The following is a 24,642-nucleotide window of genomic DNA, read 5'->3' as shown; positions in this document are numbered from 1 at the left end:
AATTCTGTGTGAACAGAGTTAAAACCTGGACTCTGGTCCCACTTACTACTTAACTACCTGTCGAGTGACTTCCTTATCTGAAAAAGAAAGAAAAAGATAATACTTCCCTCCAGCTCTCAGGCCCACTTGGACGATTGAGTGAGAGCATCATGTGAAAACGCTTTAAAGCAGAACCAGAGCACCCAGCTGTGTGGCCCTCATGCCATCCATCCAGGTGCCCAGCAACCCATCTCCTCCTCTACTCCCCACTCTCCCTCTCTCCCTCACCTGCCAGTCAGTCCCAGGGACCACCTCCTAGTGTCTTGACCCCACCCACTACTCTTGTCCCCACTGCCACTCTCAGTTGAAGCCACCTTCACCCCTTGCCTGATGACTGTAATGGCTTCCAGATGGTTTCCTCTCCCCCAGTTTTATCCCTTCCATCCTCCTTCATTCTAAATCCAGACTGGTCTTTCCAGAATGTGAATTAGATCATGTCACCCACTCTCTCCCCATCTTAAAAACATTCAGTGCTCTTAAGACGGCCTAGACTCCTTAGTCCAAGACCTAATACCTTTAGTCATCTGGCCCCCACTTACTTCTCCCAAAGGCTACATCCCAACCAAAGGGAACTGCCGATAGCTTCCCATATATGCAATGTTGCCTCCTGGTTCTGGTCCATCCCATAGGTTGTCCCCTTTGCCTGAAAGGATCATCTCCTTCTACTCTCTTCTTCTTCCCATTCTTCTCCAGGCTAACTCCAAACCTACCTGGAGACCTCAAGCCTTGCCTGACACACACACCCTCCATCAAGACTGCGGGCACCACATACCCTCTATCCTGCCACTCTGGCATCGAGTCCTATAATCACCTGGGTCTTCATCTGTAGGAGACTTTGAACCAATCGAGACTAGTGGACCAGTGATATGGACTGAATTGAGCCCCTTTAAAATTCAAATGTTGAAGCTCTAACCCCCAATGTGACTGTATTCAAAGTAAGGAGGTAATTAGGTTAAATGAGGTCATAGGGTGGCACCCTAATCCAAGAGGGTTAATGTCCTTATAAGAAGAGACACGAGAGAGAGAGAGCGAGCTCTCTGTCTCCCTCTCCACCACGTGAGGACACAGCAAGAAGGCAGCCACCTGCCAGCCGGGAAGAGAGCCCTCACCAGAACCCAACCACACTGGCCCCCTGATGTCTGGGTAAGCCACCCAGTCTGGAATATTCTGTATGGCAGCCTGAGCTGACAAGACAAGCAGGAACACCTGCCATCAGGGTCACCCATATGTCCCCAGAACATAACTTCCGACCCAAGGTTGATATTCAGTAAATATTTGTGAAATCAGTGACTTGCCATCAATGGTCCCTAGGGAACCCAAGGGCCAACTTTTATGATAAAAATAGTACATTAATCTGAATTGCAGATGCAGATTCTGACCTGAAACCGTTAGCTTCCCTTGAAAACAGACTAGAGCAGCACTGCCCAACAGAACTTTCTGTGATGACGGAAGGGCATTCAATCTGTGCTGCCCAATGTGCTGGCCACTAGTCATGTGGCTGTTAAGCACTTGGAGCGTGGCTAGTGTGACGAAGGAAATGAATTCTTAATTTTATTTAATTTTAATTAGTTATTCCATGTAAATAGCCATGTGGCTGCTGGCTCCTGTAGTGGACAGCGCACAACTAGACAGCTCAAGCAGGGATCAGGCCCTGGGCACTGGCCTCCTCACACAGATCTCTCACTGTGCCAACTGCCCCCAGCGCCAAACACGTATAAAACACAGTCAATTCTCACGGAGCTGACACAGGTAGCTTTCAAGTGGTGTTAGAGTGGCCTGGCACGGAGAAGCTGGCAAAACGCATGCACAAAAGGGATAATGAGGCACCGTTTTGCAGAAATTGTGATGCTTTATGGGCCTCCGTCTGTGATGAAACCCATCAGAGGGTAGGTTCCTCCCTCGGTGACCAGAGTTAATTGAAAATTTAAGACCAATCAGATCACCCAGAATCGAGATTTCTGGCAGCTTATGTGCTTCACCGTGAGACTCCTGCTGGTCCTTGCCTCTGCCAACCTACAAAAGCGGGGCTGTGTGTTCCAATATCCTCCACAAGGGCACCAAGCTTTAAGCAAGGGACAAACGAAACAGTGTTAACCCTGCTCTTGAATTTTTACAAAGTGCACATGGTCCCCTTCCTGCCTAAGCCACCAGGTGGAAGGGGCCGACCCTCTCTCCTCACTTTGCAATTTCCTAAAGAGTCAGATGAGCATCCCCTCTACGAGAAATAATCATACTGAGTGTTACTCAAAAATCTTCTATGGCCAAAACCTTATGGAAGAGGAATATTCTTATGCCCCTCTATAGGATAACACAAGTTTTCTAATAAGAATGTTCTAATCCGTGTTAATGCCTATTTGCCTAGTATCTTGGAGTTTACAAGGCACAAAGGCATGATGCCCAAGAGACCTGTGTTTGAATTCTGCCCTTGTCACTTCCTAGCACTGCATCTTTAGAAAAGTTACTTAACCTCTGTGAGGTTTCCTCTTCTGCAAGAAGGAACGAGTGTACCGGAGTACCTCACTGGGTTACTGGCAGGATAAAATGACATAAGAAGCCACACAAAGATGAAGGTTCATAGCAAACTAATTTGTAATAGCCAAAACCTGGAAATGGCCCAGATGTCCATCAATAGGTGAATGGAAAACCAGACTGTAGTACATCAGAACAATAGAATACTACTCAGAAATAAAATGGGAATAAACCACTGGCACACCAAATAACATAAAGAACCCTCAAAATAAGCAAGCGGAGTGGAAAACGTCAGACCAAAAAGAATACATACCTTATGATTCCATTTACAGAAAATTCTAGAAATTAAAATCAAGGACAGAAAGCAGGTCACTGATTGTCCAGGGATGGAGGGTTGGAAATAAGGGGGGATTACAAAGGAAGATGAGGAAAGTTGGGGATGGAAATGTTCTGCACCTTGATGAGGTGATGGTTTCACGGGTTTGAGCACTTTAAATACATGCAGTGCAGTGTACTTAAACTATACTTCGGCAAAGCTGAAAAAATCGGGGAAAAAATGAGATCAGGAATATAACGCCCCATCACAGGACTTGGCACACGGCAGGCTCTCCACCAACGTGAGCTCCGTTCTGGGGCAATAACGAACCATCTCATTAGAGCTTCTGAAAAGAGGTGGACAGGCCGCAGGGCAACAAGCCCGCCCGTGTAACACTGACTTTGAAGGTTTACTGGAACCTGACTCTTCAGGACACGCTGTTCTCGGCTAGAAAGTGTGAACAAGAAAGGCGAGCAGAAAGATGAGCAAGGCTTGGTCTTTGCCCTCAAGGAAATACAAATAAGTGTAATGTATGATGTCATAAAAGTGTCATAATGATGCTACTGACAAACTATAGGCACGCAGAAAAGAGTGATTCGGACGGGACGGATGTCAAGAGGGGTCAATGTCAGGTGGGTGGGATTCTGGCAAGCAGTGAGGGGCTGGCAGGCCCTGTGCAGAGGGAAGAGGGAAGCTGGGAAGGGAGGGTCCTGGGGGGAGCAGGCAAAGCCAAGGGCCGTGCACGCCGTCCTCCAGCAGGGAGGGAGGAGGGTCGGCTAAGGCCAGGCCACACCGAGCAAGGCCCTGCGCGCCAGCTGGAACACCCACTGCTTCATCCAGGGAACCAGCCAAGGGGTCGGTATGACCAGATCTGTGTTTTACATAAACAACTCCTATCTAGAGGGCAATGTGGCAATTTATCAAGAGCCCTGACGTTTGTATCTTTCAACTCAGTCATTCCTGAGGAAATCGTCAGAAATGTGCACAAAGATTTATGTACAGCATTGCTTATCACAACATTATTTATAATAGCCCAAAGCCCAAAATAACTGAAATGGCCAATAAAAGGGGACTGCTAAATAAATTATGGTACGCTGAGTGATTAAGTGATATATGGCCACTAAATCACATTTTCAGAACGTATGGAATGACAGGGTGCACGCCTCACTATAGAATATCAAGTTGCAAAAAAGCAGGATACAAAAATATGCATTGAGGATTCATTGGGTAAACAGTGACTGCCTATGAACAGTTCAGGCACTGCTCTAAGCTCCGAGGGTACAGCAGAGGGTAAGACTGGCACACGCCTGCACTCAACAGAAGGGCTTCTAGCTTCTCAAGAAGGCAGGCAGACAACAAGCAAGGAAACAAGCAACAATAAGCAACATAAGTAGCACGTTAGACGGTAGGAAGTGCTATGGAGAAAACCAAGGAGGGAAGGGGAGGGGAGTCGGGAGGTCGGCAGAAATTTTAAACAGTTGGTCAGGGAAAGTTTCAGAGAGAAGGGGGTTTGAGCCAACAGTCTATCTGGGAGGACTTCCAGGCAGCGGGAACAGGTAGTGCAAAGGCCCTGAGGAGGCCTGAGGAGTCTGAGAAACAGCAAGGCCAAAGTGGCAGAACACGCAGGACAAATGGCAAGAGATGAGGGCAGGGGGAAGCTGGTGCCACCTGGGGTCGGGGGGAGCCACAGCGGGGCTTTCAGTAGAGGAGCGAGGTGATGTGTAGAGGGACAAGGGAGGAAGAAGGGAGACGAGCTGGGATTTTCCAGTGTTTTCCTAACATTTTATAATGGGCATATGTTCATTTTATAGTCAGAAAACAAAAGGTAATTCAATCAAGGAAGGCACAATGCAGAAAACAAAGCAGGTTCTACAACCGAAGCACAAGGCAGTGGAGCAGCTAATAAGGAGGTTTGGGAAATAATTCAGATGAGTGATGCAGCGGTGGGAAAACGCAGGAGGGTTTTGTGAGCAAAAATTACTCTCCTTAATAACAGAGGAAATAAAACCACAGTGCAAAAAATGAAAAAGAGAGAAAAAGAATTCCCCCACAATCTCAGCACTCTGACAATCAATATAGGACATCTCTGGATATTTCCTTCCCGTCCCTTTTCATACACATGCTTTGGTTTTTTCCTTGATCATTCTACAACGGCTAGAACATCATAGTCTCTCACATATTCACTCAACAAGCAATGGAGGACCAAATGCTCCAAATAATTTTCTGTTCAGATTTGTTCACGTTACATTAGCCATATGATAAGCATTTTCAGAAGTAGTTTTAACAGGCTTGGATGATGGAACGGAAACCACAGGTGACGAGAAGCCATGGTCACGAATGACGCAGGGTCAAGTCTGGCTATTTAAGAGTATAGTGGTGACACGATTCATCAAGGGGGCCAGCAGGAAGCAATCGGATGAGAAAGACGCTGGGTTCCGTCTTGGGCACTGGGAGGAGACCCCAGCTGCCCATGTCTCTCAGGGCTCAAGCAGCAGCTGGAGCCTCCGCATGGAGGTGGTCACAGCAGGAAGAGTTGAGTAGGAGTGGCAGTAATACCAGCAGCCCTACTACGTGCCAGCCACTGTGCTAAGAACTTCACGCATCTCCCCTCTTCTAATCTTCACAGCTGCCCTAAGAGGTGGACATTCGTGTGCGCGTTTGATGGATGAGGATGCTGCGGGCCCGCCGATCTGCCCGGCGACCCCACAGCAGAGCCCGCACTCAAACCCACGCATAGGAGGGCTTTTCCCACTAATTCTCTTTTCTGTTAACAGAAGCTTAAAATATACCAGAAGCCCAGAGAGAACACGTCTTAAGATGTCTTAGTTATGGAGCATCTGGTTATTGCTCGAAACTTCCAAGGAAACTTCTGCAAAAGGAAGAAAGTTTTCTTCTTCTGAAAACGTATTTCACATGTTTTCCAACTTACAATTACAGCCTGTTGAGGGTTTTTTCCACACATTGAGTCTTCTCTCCCAATAGGTGAGAAGCTCAAGGAAACCAGAACAAGCCACATAATTTCCCCACAGCAAGGACCCAACACGCTTGCACACAGTCAGTGCTCAGCAAACGCTCTGGGATGAAAATACTGACTGTCAGTCACCCCAAAGCCATTGGGACACTGGTAGTGGGAGGTGACCCAAACCCCCACAGGTGAGAAAAAGTCAAGCCCAGATGGACAAGCACTCTTGAAAGATGGCGGACAAGGGGCAGGTGAATTTGGGTGGACGGGCAGATCAATATGAGGAGACACACCAAACTTTCCTTTCCCATGTGGCTTGCTATGAAACAGAATCTGCAAACTGATTGGCCCATGGGCCAAATTCAGCCTACCCATGTGTACTATTTGGCTTGCAAATGGTTTTAATTTGTTATTATTTTAATTGGTTGCTATCTTTTAAAATGTGAAAGGTTCCACATAGAAATCTGGATTTCTGGAGCTGACCCCATGGCTGAGTGGTTAAAACTCCACGCGCTCCACTTTGGTGGCCTGGGTTCGTGGGTTCGGATGCTGGGCGTGGACCTACTCCACTCATCAGCCATGCTGTGGAGGCATCCCACATACAAAGTAGAGGAAGACCGGCAAGGTGTTAGCTCAGGGCTAATCTTCCTCACCAAAAAAATTCTAGATTTCTCTAAGCAGCCCCCATACTTTTCAGTTGCCCCCACCCCATGCTCCTCCCCAGTATGTCCTTGTCAGGCCCCACCAGCATGTATGGGGCAGCCTCAACTAAAGACGGTGCCCAGGGTAGGGCTGTGGGGCCAGGCTGGGTCTGAGCTCCCCCCTCATCAGGATGCCGGGCTGCCTGTACTCACCAGTGCTCAGGGTGGTGAACTCCAGGAAGCGGTACTCATAGGCCACATCGATCTTGGTCTCCACCTGAGGCCTCTTCAAAGTCGAATAGATATTTCCGGGCCGTTTGTCATCGCGTTTCTCTAACTTGTTCAATCCACAACCCATCTCAGCAGCTGTTGGAAAAGGGAAAGAAAGGAGCAGGGTGTGATTTTTTTTCTTCTGAGACTTTGTTTTTAAACAACACAGGATAAGAGACCCCATACTTCCCTTGAAGAATTCATAAAGGGCCTCAGGCTTCATGAAATCTAGAGTATACGTGAATATATGACCCGAACACCAGAGGAACTCTGCTCGATAGCAGGCCGGCTTCTGTTGCTGGTAAGATACCATCATCAGCCATCCTGTGATTTTGAAATGACACCAAAACCAGACCTGCCCTATATGTTTCTTTCCCTCCCTAGTCAGAGGAAAATAGTACCTCAGAGCACCTCAGTTCCGCTATAATCTGTAAACATGATTAAAAAATGGGATCTAACAAGCAATCCAGTGCATTAGGATGTCAGCCCATCTGAAAAAAAAAACAGGAGGTGTGTCACCTTCGTGGTGGTTGCTAAGAGAGAATAATAAGTTGTTGTTACAATTTCCAAACTCCAAAGTCCTTTCTACCCTCAACAGTAATTATTTAGACAGGAATTTATATTCATAAAACATCTCTGAAAGTAGATGGTAGTATTTTTGTGGGCCTCGTCTGAACGTCCCCCTTTTATGCTTTTTTAGACCAAACCACAGGAATAATAGCCTGCTTCCACGCTCTCAGAGAGTCATTTTAGACCAAATGAAAACGGCTGAACACTACTAGCAGAGCCAGAGAAATTGGAAGCAGAAATCTATGTTCATTAGAGCGAAGATCTGTGGCTACTTTGAAAAGAAAATGGAGAAATGTTTAAAAAATGTGCATATTCGGGTGGGCTGAGCTTCTGGTCTTCCCAGGGAATTAAAAACAATGAATGTTCTCTGTTTATTTAGGCAGAATGACATTCACGAAATGACTTTCTACCCCTCCCCAGACTCCAGTGGAAGATATTTTCCTTTGGAGCACTGAGCGTGACCAATACCCGCCCCCTCTCCCGGGGTACCAGTGCCGCCATCAGAACATATTTCACAAAAATATTAACTGGCCAAGAATACCACAAACAGAAACGTGGAGACCGCTTCCTTTTCGAGATAAGAATTTCCTTTGGCTCAATTCATTCACAAGGTACCCGGCTTCCTACGGCAATTTGGCAAGCTCCAGAAAAACAAAATGAACCTCAAAAAAGCAATGAGGGTGTGGGCGGGGTGGGGGGGGGGGGAGTGGAGGAGGGTGATGTGGCAACAACCACGTTATACTTTTCCGTAATTAAAAAAAGTCTGGAAGGATGGATGAGAACAGGAAGGCTTACTTATGCCTTAATAAGGGAACATTAGTGTCCAAAGGGCCGGAGCAGACATGATTTATGTGCAATCTGCATGAACTGATTACTTGTACAATCGTCTGTGGCTCTGCAGATATAAGAGCTGATTTGTACAGGGGCCGTCCATGTAACTGCTGAAAAGCAGGCCAGCTGGCCTCCGCTGGGGCAAAGTAGAAGAGAAGTAGACAGGGGAGGCTCCCAAATACTGGGGAACAGGTAATCGTGGCGAGATGAGTATTATTACCGCTAGAACAGAACTGGACATCACCCAGAGCCTCACCACGTCACTCCCTCAGGGGACCTCCAGGAAAAAAAACCTCTTCCTCAAAAATCCTCCCAACCCTGCTATCCTACTAGGTAAGTTGTAGCATTAGAGATTCATTCCTTTGAAATCAGCATTGCCCTACCTCAGCATCTTCTTTGAAACCACAAATATCTCCATGGGTAGGGTAACAAACCAAGCTCCTGGTAGCCACTAACACTTTAGTATGATTTAACTTCTTTTATAAAGGACAGGTTCCCGGACAGCAGAAAAAAACGAGAAGAGGATTACCAGGATGAATAAGAAAGACTCAGAAAAGGTTGTGGGGCATAAAGGTGGGGGTGGGGGGTGCCAAGAAGCATTAGAAAAACTCAATTCACAACTTTGAGTTACAAGTTTCAATCAGACTGTCCCAAACTTGAGGTCTCCATCCAAGTTCACCCCAAATGGCACCCTGCTTGTTTCACAGGACATGATGAGGCTCCAGGCAAATCATCTATGTGATCAGACACAGAAAAGATAAACAGTACCAGCCAGCAGCAAAACTGTAATATCAGTGAATCCTTGAGGTCTCAATCCTTAGAGATTCATTTCTTTGACATGTATGCCACCCTGGTTAAGCAACTGCTTAAAACACAGTTGTCTCTGGGAAGGGAGACACACGAAGCAGTTGCTGGCCACCCAAACCTTATGTGAATTTGTTCCTCTTACTGTTTTGTGTTGAGGGCCCTACCTTGCAGGCTACTGGCACATGTGCATTCCTTTTAGTTCCTTCTTGCATCCTCCTACCAATCCCCACCCTGTCAAAATAGGAAAGACTTTATATCACTCCCAAAATATCTACGACAGTCCCTACTATGCTCAAACAAGTCAGAAAAATCTAGCTTACAAAAAGGAGGAACAATAAGATATAATAAGTGCCTTACATTATTGCAGAGTTTTGTCAACTTCGCTGTTCACTATGCGAGGTTCCCAGACCAGGCTCCCATCAGAACCCAGCAGGAGGCTGGGGCAAGGGGTGGGCGCGGCCTGTGAGAGCGGGGAGCGTGGGAGGCAGGGGAAGAGTGGAGGGAGACCCTCTGCTGGATGCAGGCAGATGAGCCAGGCGTGGCTGCACACCCCTCTCGCTGACATTCAGGGAGCGTCTCAGTGGAAGCACATCCCCTTCAGGGGCCCAGGTCTTTTGTAGGGCAGAAAGTAAATGGTGTGACAGTTTTTAAATGTGGCCCCAAAATCCTTTGACACTCCTGCCATCGAGAGGTGGGGCCTATGCCACCTCCCCTGAACCTGAGTTCTGTGACAACTGGACCAATAGAATATGCAGGACAATGCAGTGCCAGTTTGTGGACCCGGGCCCTAAGAAACGGGGAGCATCCACTGCCTGACTCTTGAGACGCCTGCTCTTGGAACCCAGCCACCATGCCATGAGGAAGTCCAAGCAGCCCCAAAGAGGGGCCCATGTGGAGAGGAACCAACAGCTGGCACCAACTTGCCAGCTCTCCTGCCAGTGAGCCATCGCGGAAGTTGAGCCTCTGTCTCAGGCAAGCCACTGACACCATGCAGGGCAGAGACAGGCTGCTCCCACCGAGGCTGCCCAAACCGCAGATTCCCGGAGCAAGATACACCACTGCCGCTGTTTTGAGCCTCTAAGTTTTGGGGTGGTTTGTCACACAACAGGTAACTTACACACTGAGTTTGCTCAAAATGACCATGGCCTGCTGTCTCCTCCGTCGGGCACCAGTGGTGGTTGGCCTGCATTTAGGGGCCCTGTTTTAGCCATTCACCCTCGGAAGGACATCTGAGTTATTTCCAGTTTGGGTTGGTTCGAATGAAGTGCCTATAAACACTCACGCAGAGGTTTTACGAGGACACAAGTCTTCATTTCTCCAGGTAATAACTAGGAGTGGGGTTGCTGGGCTGAACGGCGAGTGCAGGGTCCTGCTACTGAACAACACTTCCCCTTACACACTCAGGGTGGCCAGATGCTGACCCCACGAGAGACACGTGGAAGGTGAGACCCTCCGAGAGACCAATGGGCTAGCCCCCTCACCTCCTGCTCATCCTGGGGCATCGGCTCACTGGATGAAGCATGAGCCGCGGTGCTATTCGTGGCTATTTCTCCTTTCGTTGTCTATCTTGGAAAGGACACCTGCCAAAACTCACCCATATGTGATGATATTTTCCCAGGACTTTTCTGTGCTCCATCCGAGCCCTACAGCCCTGCCCCTCCAAATCCCTATGGCCCCTCCACACTGACGCCTAATGGAAATCAGGTCCCCATTCCTATGGTGAGAAAGCGGGAAAAGAGCCAACATACACTTACAGGTCTCTAGCAGAAATTGGGTAAAAGGAATGAGGAACTGGATGCTGACTAAGCAGGAAAATAAGGTAATCACTGGGAGGTTCTGAGACCCGACTGCAAGGAGAGGATGTTAGACGTTGCAGATGACCAGAAAGCAAAGATCCTTCAAATGGTGACATTCTGGAAAATCAATTCTTTCTGAATCAAACCTAGAATGGGGTGTGTCATTGATGTATGGTGGACCAGCTTCATGCAGGAACCATCAGCTCCATGACTGTTCCTTCATGGAACCTTCCATGAGGAAGGGCACCCACATTCCAAATTCATGCATTCATTCATTCAACACACATTTAGTAAGATCTGTTTTGAGTCAGGCCCTCAATTAGGAAATAAAAAATGGGAAGACTACACCCTACCCTCAGATCGCAGGTGAAAGGAGGAGAAACATAATGGACAGACACACACAGTGCAGTGGGGCTGGCTGTTCTAGAAGTTTGGGCAGAGTACAAGGCCTTCAGGGGAAACTGCTGTGATAGGAAACAGAGAGCACCTCACCATAGATGTTGTTCCAGAAAAGGCTGATCAGAGATGGGGCACGATGCCCTGTGTCATTTTAAATGTCGAAATTTTTAAACGTTTATTTTAAAAGTATTTCTAATTGGTTTCTGAAATGCTTCCGGAGATGCCCATAAAAAACACTGGAAAACCACTTCAAAAAGGATCACTTCCTTAAAAGGTTATTTTTCAGCTAGGGTTTATAAAAATCTCAGCTTAAAGGTTCATTTTTACTATCAACTAGCATGCACATATTTAAATAATGGGGGCAACACATGTAGTTATATTTTCAAATACAAATTAGCTTCATTAAGAGTGAGGCTTCATCTTCCACACTTGCTGCTAATCTCAGGCAGACTGTAAAGCTAATTTTAACAGTTGCCAACAGCTCATGACAAGCAACCAGAGATGGGGCAATTATATGCAATGATGCTGGATCAGCTGGCACACTTATTTTTTATTTCTACACTCAAATCCCATATCTGAAGCCTCGAGTATGTTTATTACATCGTTCCAGCACCCAAAGTAAGAACTGAGGATCCAAATTAAGAAGTTTTTACGTGAGAGGGACATCTCTCAACCAGGAAATGTAAATGAAAACTTGAAAATCAGTCCACTATTCAGATGGTGTCAAATCTTGATATCCTGCAAACATAATCTAAGACAGAAACCCAAGGATAACTAAAATTTACCCGGTTGAAAGTGTTCCTGATTCGCTGCCACATAAAAAGCAATCTCTATGAACCAGTAGTTGTCTGGTGCCACTTTCTTTAAGTGTCTATGTGTGTATCTGCATGTAAAAATCCACATTCTTTTCTTAACTGGCAGGACACAGACCATAACGTTCACAGAACCTCCCTCTGGGTCATGAGAGTGTAGATGACATTCTCTTTATAGTTTTCTATATTTTTCAAGTTTTCTGTGTGGCGCATGCATTATTTTTCTAGTTGAAACCAACAGGGAGTGTCATAGCTAGCCTGCAACGTGGTCCTCAATAATCCTCTTGGTATTCGTAAGTGGTCCCCGCCCACACTGAATAGGGCTGACCTGTGCAGCCAGTAGGATATTGTAGAAATGACAAGTGTGATTTCCACGGCTGGCTTACAGGAGACACTGCGATTTCTACCGCACTTTCTCTTGGATTACGCACTCTGGGGGCACCCAGCTGCCATATTATGAGGGCGCTCTATTAACCCTACGGAGAAGTCCCCAGGGTAGGGAACTTCCACCTCTACCCAACAGCCAGTACTAACTCAACACCCATGTGGAAGTGGATCCTTCGCTCTTTCACAGTCTTCAGCCCAGCCGACATCCTGAGCAAACCTCAGGAGAGCCCCGAGTCAGCGCCACCCAGCTAAACTGCTGCCGGATTCCTAACTCAAGAAACCCGGCGAGATAAACGTTTATTGTTGTTTTCAGCTGCCAAGGCTAGGAGTCATGTGTTGCATGGCAAAAGATAAGGAATAAAAGGGATATTTAGATAATCAAAAGAAAACACCCGCTTAGCACCCACACCCACCCCCACGTCTCAGTGGATGTCTGACCCAGACGACCTTTCTGCTCTCCTACTGGTCTCCATCACAACCAACCTTAACGAAAAACAGTTCCCCTTCAAAAGAACTTTGCTACTCAGAGTGTGGTCCTCAGACCAGCAGTACTGGCCTCCCCTGGGAGCCTGTGAGAAATGCAGAGCTCAGGCCACACCCAGGCCTGTGGAACCAGAATCCGCATTTGAACGACAAGAGATTCATTCAAGTTTGAATCACAGTCAAGTGTGAGAAACCCTGGGGATGGCCATGGCTCCCCATCTTGGTTGCACACTGGAATCATCTGGAGAACTGTCTTAAAGTCCTGATGCCTGGGCATTTTGGGGTGGGGCCCAAGCATCAGGATTCTTTAAAACCCCCTAAGTGATTCTAACTGGCAGCCAGGGTTGAGAATCAAGGTTGGAGGAGCAAACCATCTTTCCCGGGTCCTAACCCCCTCCAATCTCCTAACGCCAGGCCTCAGCAGGGCCCAGGATCTTTCTTAAGCCTCTTAACCAAGGCTAAGAACGAAAGTCCAGAAGAAGGAGGCCCTGCTGACCCCCTGGTTCCACACCCACCACCTCCTGAATCTCCTTGTACCTCAGACACTCCCCTCCCAGGCTCTCTGCTGTCCTCCCCAACACGGCGGCACCTCTCAGTTTCTAACCCCAGCCCTCCTCTCTCTCGGTCTCTTACAACTATTTTCATTACAAGCCACTGCAAACATATGGATAAGGAGAGAAAATGAGACATCTACATACCAACTACCTGCATTTAACTGCTTACATTTTAATTTATTTGCTTCACGTCTTTTATTTTTGAAGAAATCTGACTTTTTGGATACGGCTTCATGCCCATCCCTTTCTTCCCTATCTTCTACCCCACTCTCACTCTTTTACAATCTGAGAAAACCCCCCGAGCAATATATGGCGAGGGTTCCGAGACGCCCCCGTCCACGGCACCCTTTAGGCTAACAGCAATACACACGGTTCTATTTATGAAGTAGTCAAGTCCAAACAACTTAATAATTATGTCCTAACAACTCAGTAGCCTTTCGAAAAACCAGAACACCTACATTGAAAGAAAAAGTCTTCTTCCTTCACTCTTAAATTACCATAGTTACTTCCTAATGGGATGCGTGCCTCTGCTCGGCACAGAACAACTTCTCAAACCCTGGATTGGACACCACCACTCTCATTTCCTGTTTCATAATGATTTCTGAGCAACCACCCCAAACCCAGCTTTGCAAAGATAGGACGTCATCAAAAGGACTATAGTGCTGGCTAATGCTGACACTGCGTGCGAACCACCTCCAGCTAGTGGCAAGTGTGGTATCTAACACGTCATGTACCACTGTGTTTCCCTCAAAAACACAAAATTTCCCCTGCCCCCGCACCCATGAGTTTGCTACAGTGCCTTGGGGTGCCTTAGTACAGAGTCTGGGAGCCTCCAATATACGGTATTGCTGTGTATGCTCAAAAAGCTGCGTGATTGTATTGTCTTCCCCTTGGCTATCACATCCCTTCTCACTGGGCTCACTTTCCCTGCTCTAGGCGAAAATTCTCCAATCTCCCTCCAGCTGTCTTCTCTCCAACTCCAGGCAGACAGGCCTGAGGACCTGTTTCAACAACTTCACTTGGAACTTTCCTGGCACTTCCAGATGAATATACCCTAAAGGGAATTCAACGTCTTGCCCAACAAGCCTCTTGTTCCTCCCGCATTTCTTGCTTCTGTGGGTAGCATCACTGCCCTGGTAACATGCAGCCTCTAAACAGCAGGCATGAGCCTGCTCCTGCCGTCACCCTCGCCCCTACAAGTGACCAGGTGCAAAGTGATGGGGGCTGCTTTTAAATTCCCTCCCTTCATTCTCAGTACTGACCCGCCATTTCTAGACTGTCAAAAGCCTTCTTCACATCTGGCTTCCCCTAGTCTCTCATCTGTCTAATTCCTATCACCGGCTTTTGCCGGATTAACCATTCTGTACCACACAAGTGGCTCCAAGAGCATAAATCACATTCGCTGCCCAGCTTGGAGTCCTTAACCTCAACCTCACCCCAACCTCCCTCCTCCCCAGGCTCGTCTCCCCTGCATGGACCCCACAGTCAGGTCGGACTACGCCAGCACTATCTTTTTCAAACATCAAGCACCCTCCAGACACCATTCCTTTACTTCCACTGGACCCTCCATCCGACACTCCTTTCCCTTCCATCTTGACCCTCTGTATTAGGGTTCGCCAGAGAAGCAGAAGCAACAGAATAGGGTGTGGGTGTGCCTATAAACAGATATCTACATAGAGAGAAGGCCAGCAAATTTGTTTAAGGAATTGGCTCATGTGACTGTGGGAGCTGGTAGGTCTGAAATCTGCAGGGCAGGCCAGCAGGCCAAAGACACAGGGAAGAGCTGATGGCACAGTACTGAGTCCCAAGGCAGCTGGAGGCAGAATTCCCTCCTCCTCGGGAGACCTCAGTCTTTTCTCTTAAGTCCTTCAAGTGACTGGATGGGGCCTGCCCATATTATGGAGAGTAAGCTGCTTTACTCCAAACTTACTGATTTAAATGTTAATCGCATGTAAAAAAAAATACCTCACAGCAACACCGAGACTGGTATTTGATCAAAAACTGGGTCCCAGAGCCCAGCCAAGCTGACGCAAACTTAACCATCACACCCTCCTTTACTGAGCACTTAGGATGTGCAAGGCACTATTCTCAATGTGGGGACACCAAAGGGAAACGAGAGACAGCAAAGAAGAACCACCCTGCCCTGTGGACCTTACCTCCAAGAGCAGAGAAACAGACAACAGACAAATAAAAATCATAAAAGAAGTTCAAGTTTAAAAGCATGTCAAATAAAGAAAAATAAGGCAGGGAGGAGGGGTAGCAAGTACGAGGAAGTAGGCACAATTTTAAAAAACAGGGTGATCAGGGAAGGCCTCACCAAGAGGGTGACGTTCAAGCAAAATCCTGAAGAAGGTGACAGAGGGAGCCACAGGGTACAGGGACGGTGTATCAGGCAAGGTGGCGGCAGATGCCAACAGGCTGGAACATTCCAGGACCTGCCTGGTGAAGTGGGGGGCCTTCAGGAAGGCAGCACATGAAGTCCTAGAGCTGTGGGGAGCAGACTGCGGCCGGGCGGGCCAGGGCATCGACTCTGGCTTCCCCCCGAGGGAGATGGGGGCCCCGGGGAGGTTCTGAGCCCGGGGGAGACATGATCACTCTGGCCATGGCTGACCGTGAGAGCGGGGAGACCAGACAAGGATGAGGTGTGCACGGCGGTCAAATTCTAGAGAGGTTTTGAAAGTAGAAAATAGGATTTACTGGTGGTTTGGAAATATGGCATGAGAAAAAGAGGGCATCCAAGACTCCTCTAGGGTTTGTGACCTGAGCAACTGCAAGGCTGCAGCAGCCACTTCTTGACATGGGGATGGCAGTGGGAGAAGCAGCTGGGCCAAGGAAGACAGCAGTTTGTTTTAGATGGGTTAGCTCCGGCCAAGAGGAGGTGTGGGGTGGGCAGCTGGGTGGACCAGTCCGGAGTTCAAGGGAGAGCTCTGGAGCTTTAGGAACACCTCATCTTCTACGTGACAGCAAAATTCTGGAAGGCAGCAATCACATCTTCATCCCTAACAGCAGTGACCCCAACACCCTGGCCCAACAGACGCACTATAAATACCTACTCAGTCAACATCCTTCAGGAGCAGGAAAGACACATTATCTGTAAAGGATGGAAAAGGGCCTTGGAAATATTTGCCTGTCGCTCTCAAGTTCACCTTCTTAACAGCATAGCACACGGGTCGGGTGCACAGGCTCTGGAGCCAGATCACGTGGGTTCAAATCCCGGTGTCTACTTCCTAGCGGTGTGACCTTGAGGAAGCCACTTAACCTCAGTTTTCTCACAAATAAAATGGAGATAAATGCAGAATCTACTTGTAGGGCAAGGATTAAAGATGTGAATATTTAACAGGGCTTGGACGAGCTCAGCCCCATAGAAAAGGCAGTATAAATGTTAACCGTGTTAGTACTGTTACTAGCATTACCTGTGATCCACTATAAAGATTTCTTTTAACCTGCCTATAGCTATAATTACAACACACTGAAAAGGGTGCTTATAAGGTGTCCCAAGACCCTGGAAACATCCCAGAAGACCTCTCTAAATTAAAGAAATGTTTAAGTGAACAGTCTGATTTCCTGTACTTTATATTTCTGAAATTTGGTAATACATGATATGGTGATGTTCCATTAACCAGAGTCTGTGATTAACCTAATCTCTTCTCATCAGACTTCATGGATAAGGTCTATCACAACAACTTCTCCAAATGTGAGGCATTTGGGAGCTATTCCACAAAACTCGAAGGATTCCTCAGGAGGTACGTCCTCGGGGTGAAATACAAAGCAGGGAATTTCAAAACAGACGCACACACTCACACACACTCACACACACAATGGAAGCTGATAATGCCCTGCAAAGAATAAATGCTGACAATTAAGGGGGTCTGCCTATGGAACAACAAAATGGGACACTTTAGTTGTAAAAGCCAAGGAAAGTTGTCAGTGAAGTGCAGCGGGCTTCCTGGTTGGAAAAGTCTGGAAACATCCAACAGAGTTTCATAAAGTAGCGTAAGAGTTGGTCAGACTCACAAGGAGCAAAACACAGCTGATGCTGACTTTCCACCTCTGGCTGGGCCCGGTTCCCAGTGGAGGGCTGGTGTCCCCTCTCCGTTGAACCCGACTCTGGAGTAGTGTACACCAGAGAAGAGCGGACAGCCGCAGCACCATCCCCCCATCATCTTGTACAACCAAGACACAGAACTGCCGGCCCTCTCCAGCACTCCCTACCCCACTGGGCAGCCCAGACCTAGGAAAACCCCAAAAGGAAGCAGTCAAGTACCCCTAAGGGCATCTCCTCCACCCCAGTCTTGGCAGGTAGCCATAGGCGTAGAATGTGACCTGATTTTCTAGCTCTTTGGTTCTGGCCCCGCTGAGAGCGATTTTTCTTCCTGAATTCAGCCCAGGTAGGGAGTAAGTCACACAATTGCATATTTAAAAGCTGAACGGAATTCTTATTTGAAGAGCAAGGAATTAACAGGGCTCAAGCAGTGGCCATCGCTTGCCTGCCGTACCGATCTTTTCAGAGAAAGCATCTTGGTAAAATACGTGATGATAATAAGGAAAGCCCCTTTGGGGACCCAGGAGAAAAGGGAAACGCAAATTTATGTCAAACACTGAACATGAATGAGAGGAAACATCACACACATACCAAAAAAAAAAAAAAACCTTTAAAAGGTAAACATAAAAGAAAAACCTGGCTAAATTTATCTCTTTGTCAGTAAAAAACAGCCCAAGTCTTATCCAAGTAGGTTGTCAATTCTTAAACTGAAGGAAAAGAGAGAAACGCTCACTACAGAGTAGCACCATCAACCAGAACTTTCTGTGAGAATGAAATAGCCTACATCTGTGCTGTCCAATTCAGGGGCCAATAACCACACGCGGCTCTAGAGCACTTGAAAGGTGGCTAGTGAGCCTGAGCAAGTGCATGTTTAGTTTTATTTCATTTATTTACATTTAGACGTAAATAGCCACACGTGGCTAGCGGCTACTCTAGCCACAGACAGCTCAGCTACAGACACCAAACCAAACAGCAGACAATGTCTTTCCTTCCTACAATAAAATTACAATCGTAATCAGCCAATAATACCTTAAACTGTCACCAAAATTAGTGCTACTACACAGGCCCCAGCCACCCCAAACTCACAGAAAGCTTAAAAGAAACAGAAAAAGATAAAAGACTGAAGAAAGTGATTCTATTGTGTCATTTCTTGCACCTTTGCTTCGCCTATCCAGCTTAGATCCCTACTATACTACGGCTTCACGCATTTGGAAATCTGTGCTTGTAGACAGAATCCGCATTTGCGAAATCAGAACGTCACAATCTCTCCCCTTAACGTCTGGGAGATATGAAAACATGAACTTAGGGCAAGTTACTTAACCTCGCTAAGCTTCAGTTTCCTCAAGGCTAAAGTGCAGATAATAGTACTCGCCTCTCGTGAGGATTAAACTCAGAAAACGCAGATAAAGTGCCTAACAGTGCCCGGGAAAGAGTAAGCACTCAGCAAGTGATAGCTATAATTATTATTTTGTTAGTAACAATAGTGAAATTTATAATAAAATAAGAATGGTGCTGCTACAATGAAAGTTTACAGTTGGCAAAGTTTTCGGGGGACCAAACACTGTGAACTTGTCTCCCAGGCTACAGGAAAGTGGCCTCTAGTAAAATACACCTTGGGGCCTTGACATTTTGGCACTCGCTGTCACTCTCCAGAGAGGCAATCCCCCAGATGGGCACCATGAGTCACAAGAATCATTCAGCCAACATTTTCTGTGCCCCTGTACAATAAATGCACTGTACCAGGCTGTTGGATGAGAACTGTCCCCAAACACAGTGCAATGTCTCAAGTCTCTACACCACCTGTCATCTGACCCCAGCAATTCTTGGTCCCCACAGAGACACCTTGGCGAGATGTAAAAATCTCATCCTGGGGTCCCGCACAAGCAGGAAGGCTCAATTCCTGTTTCCTGGACCAGCCAAGACCAGGTTCAGCTGCTGGCCCACAGAAAGGACTACGGTGTAAGGGGACCTGCGGGAGACTGGCCCATTTTCCCAGGCAGGACAATAAGAGGGGTGCTGACAGGCCACGTTTCTCACTGACAGGCCAAATCACTTTAACAGTAAAGCTGTTCTCTGAGCCTTCAAAAAGCCAAATCTGATCTGCCTCCCAAAGCAAAAACAACCGCTTTCAGCAGCCAGCTGCCCAGGCCGGTGAAATCCAATGGGAATCTCCACCAAGTTCACATCCACCGGAGCAATACCCCAAGAATCCCCCAGGAGTTTCTAAGCAGAAGTTTAGTGGAATTCTGTGGGGCTTGGGGGTTATTTTTCTTCATACAGAAAGCACTCAATCAATCTTCTTTCACAACCAAGGGTACATTCCCCTATGGAATTCCCTTCTCTGAAGATCTCTAAAAATGAAATATTCGTCTATCATCTGCAATAGTTTTAAGCGTAAACCCATTTACTGGCAGAGTCAGGGATTTCTCACAGCTCCTCCACCTATGAAAACAACACGTTCCAGACTGTCTCAGGTGGTCTCCATTTCTGGGTCCCTCTAGCTCCAGAACACTAGTCAAATCACGCTCTTGACTTTGGGATAGGAAAATAGGGTTATAGTATCTGGAATCTCATACTCGTATTCTTTGCTGGTGGGAGTGTAAAATGGTATAACCACTCTGGAAAAAGGTCTGGCAGTTTCTTACAAGGTTCACATACATCTCTTCTATGACCCAGCAACTCCACACTTAGGCATTTACCCCAAAGAAATGAGAACAGTTATCCCTAGGAAGACTTGTACACAAATATTCATAGCAGCTCTGTTCACAATACCCCCCAAAATAGGAGTAATTCACGTGTCCATCAACAGGGGAATATACTATATAAACAAACTGTGGTATGGACATATCCTGGAATATAACTCCACAATAGAAAAAGACCAAATTACTGGTACATACAACATGGATGAATCTCAAAACCATGCTGAGTGAAAGAAGCTTTACACAATACTATAGAATTCCACTTATACGAAGTTAAAGAACAGGCTAAACTAACTTAAAATGAGAAACCATCACAGCAGTGGTTGCCACTGATACGGTCAGGGCAAGGACTGACTGGGAATGAGGACGAAGGAACTTTCTGGGATGATGGTAATAGTCTCCATTTTGATAGAGACCAGGGTTACACAAGGTATAAGCATCTGTCAAAGTATTATGAAAATGGTGCTCTCAAGATTGGTGCATTTCACTATATGTACACAAATTTTACCTTAAGAAAATCATGAACTATACTGAACTCCAAATAATAAAATGTGTGCTGAAATGTTTAGGAGCGACCTGGACCAATGTCCATAATCTACTTTAAAACGCATAAAACAGTAAGTTGTACTGATGGATGGATAGAGGGATGAAAAGACGGACAGATGCACAATAAAGCCAGTATTACAAAATCACAGACTCTAGACATAGGTATTTGGGTGGTCACTCTTCTTACAACTTTTCTATATGTTTAAAATGCGATGGGCAGGGGAAAGAGTCACAGTTAGCCTACAAGTTAGAAATTTGGCAAGACACCCATGCCCACCAAGCCACAGGCCCACAGAGTTCCAATCCTGCTGAAAAGTGAAGACTGGAAGAACACAAGTAGCTTTACAGGAACTCACATCACTCATGCCAAAGATTTTCTGCCTGTTTCCCTGCAGACAAAGCAATTATTTGAATGGAAGCCAAAAATTCCTGCTCAAGAGGGAGAAAAAGAACTCAGTGACTTGTATGCCCAATTTGTTCTCTTTCAATTCCTGCACCAAATCTATTAGCCAACTGCACCACACTCCACTTCCATTTGCCCCAGTTCCATGCAGCCAAAAGACAAACAAAGGAAAACCAACCCAGGGACTTGTTACACAATGCAGCCAGAGGATGACGTCCAGGGCCAGAACCCCACTAAAGGCAAAAGAGGATGCAGAGCTGGGGCTGAGGTTAAAGTGATTTCACTGAGGTTAGCACACACATGCACCGAAGAGCCCCAACCAGCTTGTTGTTTAACCCCTTTGTGGGGTTTGGTGACATCTGGGGTCACTAGAACTTCATAGGGAATTCAGCTGTTCAGAGGTACAAATTAGGAGTCCCGGTGGCCAGGGACACGTGGGGTGCACAGCTCGCCCTACCACAGGCCCACAGGTCGCTCACATTACCCCGCCTTCCTTCCTGGCAGGGCCTCACTTATCCTGAGATGACACACTGTGGCAGTGGCTGAAGGAGCCTAGCCTGACTGCTCGTCCAGCATCTGAAAACAGCTGTACCAATTACAAGAAGGGACTGTTGCTGGAAACCAGGGCAGCCACTCAAACATCGGGATTTGTGCCAGACTTTTTTAAAAAATACTTTTGGTTTGTTTCTTTTTAAGCCTCCTAACAAACTCACTGACACCACCCAGCGTCCCTGGGGATCACCCACAACCACATAAGGGCAGCCCTGAGAGAGCAACCGGGAGGCAGCAGGGAGCGCGCCTGGGTCTAGCACCTTGGCCTCCACGCGGTTCTCGCTGCCAAAGACGGCGATACCCTAGGTGAAGGGCATCAGCTCTGGCTCCGGAGCGGGGTGCGTGTGCCTGACAACGCGGCTTCCTGAAATATACGCCGCCGCCACCCCGCCCTGATCCGCACCCACCCCGGCGTCCCTTGAGCCTAGGAAAGTGGGTTAGGACGGGGGAGGAAACCCCCTTACACAAGGGGAGATGCCCGGTTTCAGTGCCGGGGACTCCCCGCGCCCCGAGTTTCTGAGCCTCTAGAGGCTGCGGCGCTTCCTCTGAACGCGCGGCACGTCTGCTCCCACCCATCCCGCACCCCTGTCCCGGCAACAAATCCACCTCCCAGGGCGCACGCAGAAGGGCTGCCGGAGCCGCCTCCACTCCACCCGACCCCAGCCCACCTCTCCCCTCCCCGCCCCAGCCTCTCGCCCTCCTGAACCCGGACTCCTTGGCCAGCTCCCGCCTGGTCTTTGTCGAGGACCCCCTGCAGCAGTGTCCTAGACCCACCTGTAGCCTTGAAGCTTCCTCTCCGCTTCCGTCCTAGGGGCCCCCGAGCCTGCAGAGCCCGTGACCCCCAACAGACTGCTCTAGGGTGCCTCTCCCCTCGGCGCGCCAGGGATGATTATTTTTTTGTTTCTCAAAAAAGTTGGCCCAAGACCTCTGTGTCCCATGAATCGCGGCCCGACCCCATCCAACCCGGTCTGGGGGTGCGCGGGGCGGGGAGGTGGCCCTCTGGAAACCCTGACGCCTGGGAAGCACGCCCCAGCCCCGGCAACCTGCAGGGAGGCGTCACGCGGAGCTCCCCCGCCCCCCGGGGTCCCGGTCCGCTGGGCCAAACGGAGGGTCCCGTGCCCGCCCTCACCCCAAGTCGCGCGCTCACCTACCGTTCGGGACCAGCCGAGAAGAAGACGCGGGCGCGGGCTCCCGGAGACAGCGTGTTCCGTCCCGGGAGGAAAGTTTGTGCCATACAGAGGAGGCGGCGCGGGGAAAGCGTGGGCGCCAGCGGGTGGGGACCGGGGGGGGGGGGCGGGCGGCGCGGCGTGCTCGTGTGTCTGTCCCTCTCGCGACCGGTGCGTCCGTCCCTCCGCGGAGCCCGCGGCCGCCGCGCTCCCGCTCGCTGCGCCCTGAGCCCGGCGCGCTCCGGCTCCAGCCCCGACGCGCCCCCGCCGCCGCCGCGCGTCCGCCGGCTACACTTCCTCTTCCTCTGAACTCATGTGCAAAATATGCTGCGCTGCATCTTCTGGGGAGCCGCGCGGCCCCTGACAGCCGCCGCCGGAGCAGCCGGCCCGCCCCGCGCCCCCGCGCACCCGGCGCCCCCTCTGCGCCCCGCGCCGCCGTCTCCACGCGGCCGGCAACCTGCGCGCCGCACACGCCGCCACCCCGCGAGCGGTCCTCGCTGCCCCTCCGCGCGGAGGTGCGAGGCTCGCAGACCCGTCCTCTGGACCCCTCCTGACCGAGCTTCTGTGCGTCAGGAGCGCGCGTGAGGGACTGGGATCCCTCCAAATTTGAGTGGGGTTGCTGAAGGTGCTGATGGCTAGGGGGTGCGAGGACCCTTAAGAGCGGACCATTCCTCCTCCCCATTCCACAGGTGGGCCCATCCCCGGGCATCTAAGTTATTTCTTGGGAGTTAGTGCTTAGAAAGAGGGACAGTGCCACTGTCCCCTTTCCACTCTCTATTCCACCTACTTCAGGTGTCCAGAAGGTTTGAGAAGATCTAGGGAACCATCCTGGCCTGCAACGTTAGGCCACCCAAAGTGACAATCAAATCACATACATAAATAAAGCGCCAGGCCACGCCTGCGGTTAGTAAGGTGAAGACTTCAGGCAGTGAGCCCATTAGAAAACCTTTGCTTCTTGGAACTTTTTAAACAAGGCAAAATTACAGTGTAGGGGTTAAGAGCAGGAACGAGAGAACCCAACAGTCAGGGTTGGCCTCCTGGCCGCCATACTTATTCCCTGTGTGACTTGGGTAAGTGACTTAACTGCTCTGGGCCTGTTTCCTCATTTGTTAACTATAGCTTCCTCATGGGTTTTGTATGTAAAGTGTTTCGGGAGCACAGTATGACTTAGCTCTTATCATTATTAGTATTAGCAGTAATAGTATTATAAGGGGACTGGAATAAGACAGCTGAAATTTTCTAATTAATTATCCGCATTTTCCATCGGGCAGAGGGAGACTTAGGGTCGAAGCCCAGAGGGTTCAGCCCACAGGAGAGCTGGTTGGGGCCCTACAGTGTTTTAATGACGTCCTTCTGGTCCTAATAGCACCCCCCAGGGAGTAAGGAAGCACTATTTTGTTTTCAGGAATTCCTCTTGTTACCACAGCTTCTCTGCGATTTTCTTCCTTGTTTTCTTTTTCCGTAGCTATCCCAGTTCTGTGTTCCTTCCCCCTCCCCCACCACCCTTTTGTTTTTGTTTTTGTGTGCCTTTCACTTTCCACCCCACCACTTGCTGGCATCACTCACCACCAGCACCTCCAGTTTCCCCCGCTCTCTCTAGGCTTGGCTTGCCATCTGGGAGAAATTAGCAAGATTAGGTGAGGGCCCAAGCCCAGCTTCAGACGGTCGTGTGTGGGGACCAGTGCCCAGTGGCGTCACCCATGGTTTTGAACACCCACCTGTGAGGCCAAAAGCAGGGATCTTCATGTGATTTGTCTGCCTGAGGCCTCGAGTTATTGCAAGGCAGGGCCCATTTGGAATCTTTCTGATCCTTTCTGATCCTTACACTGTGGAAAGAAAATAACATTTATAGGTGTTAGCTGGTAGTTCAAAAGCAAGCATGGAGTATTGAAAAGAAG

General features: G+C 48.6%; 1 protein-coding gene across 2 annotated transcripts in view; it reads right to left on the bottom strand.

Annotated features, from left to right (window-relative positions):
• Window positions 1–23,136, bottom strand: part of RFTN1 (raftlin, lipid raft linker 1) — a 198,026-nt gene extending 174,890 nt beyond the window's left edge. Inside the window, exons 1-2 of one of the 2 annotated variants that reach the window (XM_014842166.3) lie at window positions 22,730–23,136; window positions 6,641–6,793 (exon numbers count right to left, since the gene is read on the bottom strand). In XM_014842166.3, coding sequence (XP_014697652.1) covers window positions 6,641–6,785 — 145 coding nt within the window. In that variant the 5' untranslated portion in view covers window positions 6,786–6,793; window positions 22,730–23,136. Of the gene's footprint in view, window positions 1–6,640; window positions 6,794–22,352; window positions 22,616–22,729 lie in introns of those variants that run through there. The other variant, XM_044754150.2, reaches the window with a different exon arrangement.
• Window positions 23,137–24,642: the final 1,506 nt, after the last annotated feature.

This window comes from Equus asinus, chromosome 21 (genome assembly GCF_041296235.1).
Source record: "Equus asinus isolate D_3611 breed Donkey chromosome 21, EquAss-T2T_v2, whole genome shotgun sequence".
NCBI classification, from domain to species: Eukaryota; Metazoa; Chordata; class Mammalia; order Perissodactyla; family Equidae; genus Equus; species Equus asinus.
The sequence above is the reverse complement of the archived record's forward strand: the minus strand, read 5'-3'. Positions and strand labels throughout refer to the sequence as shown.